This window comes from Truncatella angustata (assembly GCF_020726525.1).
Source record: "Truncatella angustata strain MPI-SDFR-AT-0073 chromosome Unknown BKA67scaffold_10, whole genome shotgun sequence".
Classification (NCBI taxonomy): domain Eukaryota; kingdom Fungi; phylum Ascomycota; class Sordariomycetes; order Amphisphaeriales; family Sporocadaceae; genus Truncatella; species Truncatella angustata.
In genome coordinates, this window is record NW_025763390.1 from 860,683 (window position 1) to 873,004 (window position 12,322).

At 47.4% G+C, this 12,322-nt stretch overlaps 1 protein-coding gene across 1 annotated transcript; it reads left to right on the forward strand.

Moving 5' to 3' along the window:
- Nucleotides 1-7,672: 7,672 nt before the first annotated feature.
- Nucleotides 7,673-9,115, forward strand: BKA67DRAFT_526463 (putative beta-1,3-glucan-binding protein; the record flags this gene model as incomplete). The annotated part of the gene is made up of 2 exons (XM_046098757.1): nt 7,673-8,127; nt 8,182-9,115. 2 exons carry the CDS (start codon nt 7,673-7,675, stop codon nt 9,113-9,115), a joined length of 1,389 nt encoding a protein of 462 aa, XP_045952545.1.
- Between the last annotated feature and the right edge of the window lie 3,207 nt (nt 9,116-12,322).

Genomic DNA, 12,322 nt, shown 5'->3' on the forward strand with positions numbered 1-12,322 from the left:
TGACCGGTGAACCGAGCATCACCCATAGCGTGGAGAAATTCATTCCAGCTAACGCCATTTGTTGTCTCCTCAGGCCTCTGGGAACATCACTTGTATTACACTGATTGCTATTTCAACTGCAGCCCATATTTGATTAATGTCAGCTTCTGCGTCATCTGAACATGCTTCCTGGGCGACCGCCTCTAAACCCAGACATTGGCTGACGCTGAGACACATCTTCAGTTTTCCACACCGATGAAAAATTTGTAGGTGGGTTGAAAGTCGATCCATAACGTTGAGTATCACGGAGTGTTCTTGTCAATAACTCTGTGTCCTGCTTCGCTGCGGTCTCCTTCTCGGCTTCGAGAATGGTGCAGTAATACTCGGTACTCGTTGCACGTTGATCGCTTCTAGAGCTTCGTTGGCAAAGTCCTGGCTGGCACCAAAGCTTGTGAAATATCAGCACTCATACCTTCTCACAGCGGCCCAGAAATCCTCAGGTGCCAGTCCACTCATCTGACTTTTGGTCACCGACTCTGCATCTCTGGCACCGACTGGGGATCCAGATGTATAGAAGTCATCCAGGAAAGCTTTCTTACCTTGGCTAGCCATGCTCCGTTTGGTCTAGGTAGTTGACACATCTAGGGCCGTCTATCTTCCTGGCATATCGACAATTGGCCGAAGCGACGATCTCGAACAGTTTGGCAAATCCGAACCAAAGTCGACTCAAGTATGCCGTCAGGCTGTGTCTAGAGTCCAAGCAGTTTGAGCTGCAGTCCGGATCAAGGCATGCAACTACCTGCCGGTGGTGCCTGTTACGGTTGATGATATTGAATTCCCCAAGCATAATATTAGACGAAATAGTGATCTCAGTGGAATTATCATAATGAATGAGGAGGTATTTAAATCTGTGGAGGATGAGTTTAGAAATCTTGAGTTGCATTTTGGTCGTTTTCGGCGCTTGCTTGTGGTTGGGACATCCCAGGACCCCGATCCATTTAGGCAGTCGCCCATGCCAACAGAATGGAGAGTCGAGGATAAAAAATAAGTAGGTGCTCTTTTAGTTCTGGTAGCTGATGATATATCGAGAGTCGTACTATAACATACCATACGGAACGTCAAGCAGTGTATAGCAGAGTAGATGCACTCCGAAACTTATAGCCTCGATAATCAGTTGTTATGATCTGACGCAGGAACACTAGACCGTTTGAACCCCTTGGGTGACATATAGGTACCTTTGAAAATGTCTACGTTTTAATGTACCAAAAGTGAGTAATTCTGCTCATGCCAAAATATAACACTCAAATCGACTACGCTGATGCTTGTGCCCACTGCTTGAGAAGCGATTGAGTAGTTGTTTGCACCTGGTTCGTGACACGATACACCATTATTCATGTCAAGATGATATGCTACGTGCCGCTGCGTCAATTGCAATCATGGTTGGTACTGAATATATCAAGCAAGCGATTCAACATCAAAGGAATCTTGTGGTTTCGACTTGGAGTTGAAAGGAATTCAGTGCTTCTACGTTCAGCTATCGATGCTAGGTTCTTTTGAGAAAGAACTATTGAGTTAAAAAGGATAAAATTAATAGCTTCTCCAAGAAAATCCAGACTTATTTACCTGGCACAAGAAATCAGAATCCTAGATTGCGGAACTTTGCTGGGAACCACGACCCGAGTCCGTACTGGAATATGTATAAAACACTGAACGACGTTCAACGTGGAACTAGCGTATCTCGGTATTGAGGTAATACTAATATTAAGCTTGGGTGCATTACTTGAAGATGATATCATAGAAGAGCTGGTTATCTAAACGCAATATCTCACTATTCCTCCAATCCTACCTAGATCAGCAAGCCATATAAAAAGAAATTAATATTTTTTTGTGCGACACCCAAGCATACCACATCCAACAGGCCAAGATCTACCTCGGCACATTTCATCAACACTGCCGCGTTTGTAGCTTGAGACTCGCACAAAAAGGATGGCGGAGTGAAGGTGGTCCTCATGCTTGAAGATGCAGAAATCAAGGTGGCACCCGGGACGATATGATACTCCAAGGGTTCTAGATATGCGGTGAGCGGTTAAGCCCAACACTCCTGAAGGAAATATGAGGTTATTGTTAATCTGCCCCAAGCCCGTCCTTGGGAGATACCCTGCTTTCTTCTGGACTTTTCTCCGTTCACCCCGAGAAAGCTAATCCTACTTCGTTCTGTTTGTCCAAGTTTGTCTATGCTGGATTGTGGAGCACGGGCGACGCGTAAACAGGTTCGTCAACTCGGTGAAAATCGCTTGCGTGAGTGAGAATAACTCTCACAGAAGAACCGGGACTACGACTTCAGTTTTGCTACCTCTAATGCGATGTTTGAGATGCATTGGAAACATACCAGAATACCGTATTGGTCGATGCGATAATAGTGATATTCCTGCTGATAGGGAATTATGATAGGACTTCAGGATATATCTTACGGCATAATATCAGGTTCATTTCAACACAACAACACATGATAATACTGTGGAATCTCCTACGAGGATCAAGTCGTAGTAAGTACTGAGTTCTGGCTCACCAGCAAAGTGCAAGCTGTCTGCATCTGGCTGCTGGAGTTCCTGGCTGAGACTTTTGCTACATATCGGGTAAAAGGCGGTCTTCTGAGTAACTCATGTGGCACAACCCGGAGCTTGTTGGAAGATGGAGAAACCCGACACCATGGCTCTTTGACTAAGACATGTTTCATGCGTAAGTCGATTTGCGAGCCGGGCGAGCTAGGTTGTCCCAAGGGCCAGACCCCATGTTATTTAAAGAATTCACCGACACGCTTGTCTTGTAGGTGAGTCGTTGCCTAGTTTGATATGGAGGCTCTGATGCTCGACCAGACCCATCGAGGCTGATTTAGTAAGAGACCGTTACTCAAGGGATTTTGGCTTTGTCGCGCTAAGCACCCCTTACAATGAATTACTATTTTCTCAAAAGACAGAAACTTGATCTTGAAGATGGGATTGGGACCATGGCCGCGTGGTATTAAGGGGTAGTGTCTCGCCACGTGGTGTGAGTGCTTAAGAAGCAATGGCCAGAAACACCATGACTAAGGCATAGATATTCATCTTTCAAATAAAAGCATAATGGTTTTTCCAGAATTTCCCACGACATTTGGGTTCATCGACTCTGCCTCGCATTGTGTGGAGAAACTAAGCTTTGCTATGTAGGGTAGTAAGTTTCCAGCTAGCGAGGCAGTCCTTTGCACTGCGATATGTTACATTGCTCGATCGACGAGAAGTGATATCATATTACGCATTCTCATTTCATTCCTATTAGAACAGTCTACAACAATGCGTAGATTGATTGACCACTGCGCCTCTAAAACCCCAACTCTATTTTTCTTGCTGCAGAAATAAAAGCAATTTTATCCACAATGGATCGCCAGACGACTACCTCTGGAACGTGCTAGATTCTTGAATTGGTGTTGAAGACCTGTCATTTAGACGATTGATTTGATGAGTATTCTAGGTTATAAAACTAGCATAGGTGTCGTAGGTAGACGATTTCTCTGTAGTCCAGTCCCTACTGGGACATAGCGGACGCGGATCAACGAGCAGAGCACTGAGCACATCCCCTCAGGACAGATCTGCCAGCACAAACAAATTCAGTTCATCCATAGACAGGATGAATGTGGAAATTAGTCAATTGATTCGTATCACACTTTGTTCGATAGATTCACTGAGCCACCAGCGCTTGAATCCCTCACGATTGGCCGGGCATGGACATCAATAATGAGCTGATATAAATATATTGATGCTGAAATATGGCAAAATGCTGTGTTAACTTACTAGGCTTATCTGATTAAGGGACCTTTCGGACTTCAAGCCACGGGATGGGCACCATTCATTCCGCGAATGTATCGCCACATCACCACATCGAGAGCGAACATTGCTGCCATATTGCGGTCAGCCCTTGAGCAGGCTGGGGTCATTGGTGTCGACGAGCCTGTTCCGAATAATTTGACCCGGGATAATATGCGTGTCCAATGCTTTCAAAAAGGCCGCTGTCGTGTTCGGGTCACATTGCTTTGTGACATGCATTTGCCGCGTGAGCTGACATGCTACACCGCATAATTATTGGGTCGTGGATGGCTGAGGCGTAACACCGGATACTTGTTTGGGCATAGGTACTTCGAGGTGGCAGGTTGACACATATTCGTACATGACGTTGTGCTTTGGGCCTCTCGCATGTACTAGTCCTGCTTGCATATGCACGATAATAGATGAGTGAGATGTGCATTTGACGGAAAATGTGTCGATTGGACCCTGATCGTGCACCCGGAAGTGACATGGCCAACGACAGAAGATCAACAGAATACTTCTAGAATCTCACTACGGCTCATATACGAACATAGGCATATCGCATCATGGTGCTGTATACAATGCGTTGGTTAAGCATTCCAAGCAGAACGTCTGCAAGATGATAGAAATCTATGTGAGTGCTTGTAATTACCTGAACTAAATCGATCATACATGAACTTTAATAGTGTTAAGATGCATCTCTTGGCGCAATAATTGGTTCTGTGCATTCTCCACATTGCTCCTAGCTGATCAGATTTATGCATCACGAGCAAAACAACACTGGAGTGGTGATAATCGGAGTCGGTGAGAACTCAGCTTCGAAGCCACTGCGGAGCGCCGTAGATAGGCCCAACTATCGGCCCATTTGGATCGCAACAGAGCAACAATGCAGCCTTTGGGATTGCGAAGAGATAAGTACTCATACCTGAAAACTTGGTCAACATTTCCATGTGATCATAAAAGTGTGCATATCCTTTGAAATACCACGCCAGAACAATTTGCAAGCTTCTGGATGCACAAAATGACCAAAGAATTGGCAGGAAATGGCGTCGCATATCTCACACAATGTACTTGGTCTCACGTGCTACGAGTGGTGTCTCATTCATTCGACCTGCCATATTGGTCAAAAATGGGGAAGAAAAAATACACTAGACTACTCGGCCTTCACGGCACTTGCGTAACTCAGAATGTGAGACATCTTAAAGTGAGAGACACGGGGACGGCTTGCTGCCATGCTTGGCTGAGCAAGACGCCTCAGGACCATGCACTAACTCAACTGTTGTCAATCTTTTGGGAGGCTGGTGTCGGCAATACAATGTCCAAATGAAATCCACGAGGATCCGACATGATGGAAACGTAGGGTTCGATGGTATTGGTACTTGGTATCTTCCTTCAGGGTATAATGCATTCCATCGCAAGCATTGCTGCACCGAACGCTTGGCAGTTGGCAAGTCGCGCCGAAAACAGCGAATGGACTGTTAAGCGAGCTGCGGGCATCCAAGATGTGTCATCTTGAAGGTCAAGGGATTGCCAAATTCCTACTCGGGTCGCTCGTGACAGGACACAAAAGCCGGGAAATAAAATAACTGGAATAAGATCCTTACACATCAGTGTAACGGATTGTTGAACTGATTCAGGTTGTTCCATCGTGACCGTAGACGGTTTGCAAAGTGGCCTCCGACTGAAGCCAGGGGAGGCCGAGGTGGACCAGGCAGACCAATTTGAACATGACGGCCGCTCTTAGTTTTGGGTCGGAACGGTGTGTACGGTGGTCATCAGATATGATAGTGGTGAAGGTGGCCGTTTAGTTTCAACCGGAGCCGCTCTCTACCGTACGCGACGTCAAAGCGACATGATACCCGTGGAGAAACGCTTCAAAGCCAGGTCAACTAAGTACGGTATGGCCTCGGTCCCAAACGCCATAGCAATAAGTTTTGCGTCACACCTATCGGAAAGTTATTCTAAGCCAATTTAGAGTTATTTCCTAGGGCATTCTGCAGGTACAGGGGCACCGTCGCAAGATGGTGTGCGCTACGGAGTACCTCTTGCCGCTTTTCCAACTCCCCGAGCAGGTACGTACCCTCGGTACCCTGCCCTGCCCTGCCCTGATATGGATGCGTTCGTTTGCGCGGGGGTCACCAACAGCCCCACTCGAATTCAAGACCAAGAAGATTGCATACTAGTAGTGTTGCCTTTCACAGCGTCGATCACAACGGGTTATCGGCTCCTAGTCTTTTGTTTACACTTGTTTACAATGCATCCATACTCAATACGAAGATACTGTGCATGCAAGTCAGACTAGGCTCATGGTGCCGTCATGACGAAAGTCTCTAGCATTAGTCCGCCGCAACACGGTGACATGTATGCTGCTACAAATGCAAGTCCTGGGATTTCTGCAGAAGTGCGATTGCGTTGTGTAGAGATGTCGGAAATCTCTTGGTGGAAATATGCCTGGTTCTATAATTATCGCGTCTCTAGCTGCATACAACTGTGGTGGTGTGAGAGACTACGAACATATAGACCGCGAGGAATGCATTGGGTTGGCAGCAACTACGGTCCGTCTATTGCAGTGCGCGATATTCATGTTCCAACTTCCAGCATGTGTCTCGTCTTTTCGGACAGATTGCATGCATTGCCTCTCGCATCGCATCTTAAGCGAGTCTGGCCCAGACCGATAGATTTTGCATGATGAATTTTGGTGACAGCTGCAATGGAGCAAATGATGCAGTGCGGGGCTTGCTGTTGTGTAACTACCTGGGAATTATCGCTCTGTGCATCGGAAATATTAAATGTTTTTCCATTTCGAGACTGTCACGACTGTTATCGGCCACAGTCCTGATCATTTAGGAAATTCACAATTTCCCTCGTGACAACTAGTACCAAAACTGGCCTCTACCGCGAAACCTGGGTTCAAAGCTCAAGCTTGCAAAGATATCATCAGTGCGGACTTCTACCTGCGGCAGAAAGAGAATGGCATCTCCTGTAGTGTAGCTCATGGGCTCGGAGCAGCGGCAATTGTAGCGCTAAATTCGGAGCACTCCGTTCATGTTCAGGGCTTCAGGCTTCAGGCTTCGATCTCTCAAGTATACTTATCTAACTAGCGCTCATTGCCTAGCGGCAGCGCGTCTTTCGTGCTGAACACTGATCTGAAACCTGTGGCTAGCCAATCTAGCTAAGGTTAAAGCTTCGGAGACGACGTGACCTCTGGAAATACCAGTGCATTATGATAGAATGAAACCTTTCTAACGTAATATGAACTTGTATGTCTGTTCTTTCTAAGACCATTTGACCGACCACTTGCTCGTGTCTGCCGAAGTCCTCTCCACCAGCCGTCGGTCGTGGCGACCTGAAGCATAGACGTGGACCAGCCCCGGCTATCTGGTAAGTACCCAGAACTTTTTGCTGCATTACATCCATATATCGAAATGGCCCACAAGTCTAGGCCTATCCCAACGCGGAGGAAACCAAGCAAGTGCTTGCAGCCATTCCGACCGACACATGGCTGGCCCGGCGAGGTATCCTGTACAATTCGAATGTACAGGTAGAGCCAAGCCACTACGTCCCAGCCAGAACAGGGATTCCATTATCTATCAGCTCTCTCTCCCACCTACGTCGGCACGACGATTGGAATCCATATCAAATCACCAAGTGCAGCTGTCTTTCGTTCAAGTCTTTTTCTGGGATATCTTCATTGAGGGTCCCTCATTTCAGTTTTTCTTTAACTAATCAATTCCGTTCGTTTTCAAATCCCATCATCATATTGATTTTCATCTATAATCCCCCACACATCCGTACTCCACTACCATTGGTATCCTCAGAACGCATCACCAGTCATCTGCACATCTGCAAACACGATGGAAAAAGACGGCCATGCGTTCCGCACAGGAACTCCCAACACAGAAAGGAACCCCTTCGACGACGAGAGAATCACCTCTACAGCACCTTCCATGAGAACCGGTCCAACCAACCCATTCACTTCGCCGGCTATATCGAGACCGCCATCCAGCTACAACTCTAGTGCTCTTGGACAAGCAGCTGTGGACCGGGGCCAAAGATACTTTCACTCGCGAAGAGTGAAGAAAGGCGAGGTTGAGAAGCCATGGCTCGATAAGAAGGATCCCAAGGAGAAGTGGGTCACTATTCTCCCAATTATTGGAATTTTTGTTGGTCTGGCCGTTTCAGGTATTCTCATCTGGGACGGTCTACGCAGTGTCGTCAAGCACAATTACTGCCTAGTGCTCCAAGAAGAGTGGTCCGGAGGCGTCGATACGAATATTTGGACAAAGGAAGCTCAGGTTGGTGGGTTTGGGTAAGTCATCCATGCACTAGACGCTTTGGATTTTATATACTGATTGATACGCAGTAACGGTGAATTCGAACAGACAACGACTGGCGACGAAAACGTCTATGTCGAGAATGGCCATCTCTTCATCAAGCCTACTCTGCAAGATGCTACCCTGGTAGAGAAAGACTCTGTCATTGATCTCCTGAAGGATGGCACCTGTACTTCAACTCTAGCCCAGGACTGTTATGCGGTAACAAACACCACGGTTGGTAACGCTACTATTGTACCACCCACAAAGTCTGGCCGCATCAATACGAAAGTCGGCGCAAGTATCAAGTATGGCCGTGTTGAAGTTACTGCCAAGTTGCCGCAAGGAGACTGGCTGTGGCCCGCAATCTGGATGATGCCTGTTGAGGATACATATGGCTCTTGGCCTCGCTCTGGTGAAATCGACATCATGGAGGCCCGTGGAAACAACCACACCTACGCCCAGGGTGGTAATAACATCATTTCCTCGGCCTTGCATTGGGGTCCTGACACCGCCAACGATGGCTGGTGGAGGACAAACGTCAAGCGCCCAGCGCTTCACACCACCTATTCCACCGGCTTCAACACTTTCGGTGTTGAGTGGTCCGAGAAGTACCTGTTCACCTATGTGAACTCCCGCCTTTTGCAGGTCCTTTACACAAACTTCGACGATTCTCTCTGGGACCGTGGCAACTTTCCTACTGCAAACAGCAATGGCACCCGTCTTGACAACCCTTGGGCCCAGAGCGGTGATAAAAGTGCTCCATTTGATCAAAAGTTCTATCTTATCCTTAATGTCGCCGTCGGTGGCACTAACGGATGGTTTCAGGATGGACAAAGCGGCAAGCCGTGGTTAGATGGTAGCCCTAACGCCAAGAAGGACTTCTGGAATGCCCAGGACACGTGGCTCCCTACCTGGACTTCTCCAGCCATGGAGGTCAGCAAGGTCATGATGTGGCAACAGTGCGATGGCGGTGAGCTATAATCATAATGGGTAATAATTAACTATTCTTGAGTTTCGGAGTTTTGCGTCAAACAGGGTTATGTAATGGACGGAACGGACGGGAGTAATTCATACACAGGATGGCTTCATACTAGACTGGGCTCGTCTGCTTCGAGCGTATTACTTAGACACGATATCAGCTACATAATTGTTCATGATAACAATAACTCACCCCAACGCGCGCTTGCAAGTGTGCCGCACCTATTGAATAGCCGCCCAACATGGATTTGTTACATTATAATTCTGAGACTCTGGCTGCCACGACTACCATGTGTGCGGGACGGGAAATACGGCACGGCAGGCTGCATGCATGACAGACACATGGTATGCCTCAGCTGAACCACATACTCCAGCACACCTTATTCAAGCACATGTAAGTATCGAGCGACTATTACACTTCCAGCTCAGCAATCTAGACCATCAGTATCCCTGCGGAAAGTGGCTCATATGCAAGCACAAACTCAGCTCTCCCAGCCTTCTCTTCGCAACAACTGCAAGTCGCTGCGATTACTTCCACTATTGCATGCAGCCGAGCACAATATTCCACAGTTATCGGCCAGCGGCACCGAGTCAAGACCCGACGCCAAACCCTTATAGCCGAACAGGGAAAGAGTCGCAGGGAATACTACAGGGACTGGTCGCCACATTAGTCGACGCCTAAACGATATGATTTTTTTTTTCTTCAACCGACTTACATTAGCGTTTCCATAAACAAGATCGCGTCCAACTACGGCACAATATCACCGTCGTTCCTGGTGGAGCCGAGGCCCAAACGCTATCCATGCATCACCGATTTGGGATCGGAGCGCCAAAGAAGCACTTGTTGCGACAGAACAACATTGGCATGCACCTACCGTTACATTATTTGATGAGTAATTGGCCAATGATCTGATAATTGAATAAGTCTACAGCCCCGTCTATCCTTTAAGAATCCTGTCGACATGTCGGCGCATTCGGATTGCTGCAAATGAGGAAACCATTGCGCTTCCACATGACAGCGTGGTTGATAGGATTTTGATGTCCGAAGTTTATTGCTTCCAGGCCAATACAAGCGTTGCATGTTCGTGATCATTCAGTATCTCGAACAAGTGACAAACCGAACAATCACAGAACCTCTCAGAAATCGGATTTTCGGATCTCAAATATTGATTTGCGCCCCTGAGTTAAAGCTGAACGGCGTGCGGTAATTCGATCCGGATCCACGCTAGAGGAAGCGCCCGAGCCCTCTAAGCATTAGCTACTACTGGCCTGGTTGTGGTGTCTCTACTCCGTAACTCATGACGAAATGTCACAAGTCTTAAATAACTCCATGAAGACCTCAAACAAATGCGATAAGAAGCATTTGTTCTTGGCACGCTGAGAACTTGAAAGCGGGCTGTAGTACGAAAAGCTTCATCGGATTTCTGAAAGGATATGGTCCCGCTTGTCATGATCGGAGAATTGTTCTGTTGGTACCCGTCTCGCCTGATGCTGCCGAGACATGGCTACATAGCTATGTAGTGTCTGGACGCTGACACACAACATTAGGCGCTTGCAGCATTTGACTTCGACCGCAAGGTAAGACACCTCAACACTTTGCTTACTCGCATGAGTCGTTCTGGTACAGATCAGTCAACAACTAGAAGATGTTCCAGAAAGTTCGCTAACCACACTAACACATCATTTGGTATCGGCAAGGGCCGTCACTGTATGCACACACGAAAATGTTTACTCATCACTTTAAACACATGATAGAGGCTTCGAAAGCCACTGCACTACCAATGTTAGGACCAATATTATTATAGTCATGCCTGCTATGTATGCCTTTAAACTTCGGGAGGCTCAATATCTGTCAGATGGTTTAAGATCGAGTCATCTCAATCAGCACTATTTCATGTTGCAATGGTCATTTTGATGAATCGTACGGCGTCGCCTTGATGGCTTCCGATGCCTGTGAGCTGGGATCGTTCAGTCTCGGCATTGACGCCTGCATCGCTCAGCTTGATCAGTTGAAATGCACAACGAGAACTTTCGTCAGCATTGCCGTTGAGCTGTCATCCTAATGTCATCCGTAACATGCACATCTCTACGTTAGATCAATCCGATTCCTTGTGAAGCAGGATTTTTTCTCGAGTTCCAGCCATCAGACGAACCTTGTTTTCTATAGAAAATCGCCAGCTCATCAGGAATCTGGGCATACCTGAGGCGCTTATGCACAATCCTTGGAGCATGTAGGTCAATACGATATCCAGTTTCGTGGTGTCGCCAGCACACAGATAAGGGCGGAAGAGCCTTGAACGTTGCGATACGGTACGTACCGCGAAACGCACCGTTGCAAGCCACAAGCTTGTCTTCGCGAACACACGCTGCTTTAAGTACATCCATTTGCAAGTACCTGAACAAGCGCTCGCTATGACCCGGGTACCCAATCCACTTGTCAAAACAATTCGGTAGTGAACCAGATCGCCACCAAACGGGTTAGTGTGCAGGCTAACTCGACCTCCCACTCACAGGTACAGCTGCATGAATACGAGAGTCCTTCCACTGTAGATGCACCTGAAAGGCAGCAGTGCCAATCCGTACAAACACTGCCCGTAAGAATAACTGCAAAGTATCGGTTACTTCGCTGTCTTTCAACGAATCAGACATGGCTTTGTTCTCTCCTCATGGATCGAAGTGGATTTTGCCCCTAGGAAATATGGGACCAACAACTACAGCAGTACTGGTACTGATGATCGGCAGTAGGGTATCCTATGATGCACTTTCAACTATCGAACTGCCCGGATTTGTTGAGAACTGATGCATATGCCTCTATTGCCGCCAGTGGCTGCCAATGGCAATATCTCCTCTTCTCGGCTACTCGGATTTCCAATCATCTTCCCAAACGTCGTGAAGATATCGTCAAGCGAAGCTATCAGGCCTCCAAGATAGTCTTACTACGACCATGGCTTCCTAAGTTAGATGCCTCCGGGCCAAAACAGCTGTGTCTGATCCACAACCTACCGGCCTATAGCTGCTAGCAGAGCTCATTTCGGAGAATTTGACACATGCGGTCCATATCAACACGAGCCGCACCTTAGCCAGCTTGTTAGATAACAAAAATTCTGGGCCTCTTTTTGAAAAGTTCCCGCAGATGGCTGGCTAACAGATGGTCGAACTCTTCTCGGTCCTCATGAGCACGGCCTTTACGACTACCGTTGTCTGGAGTTC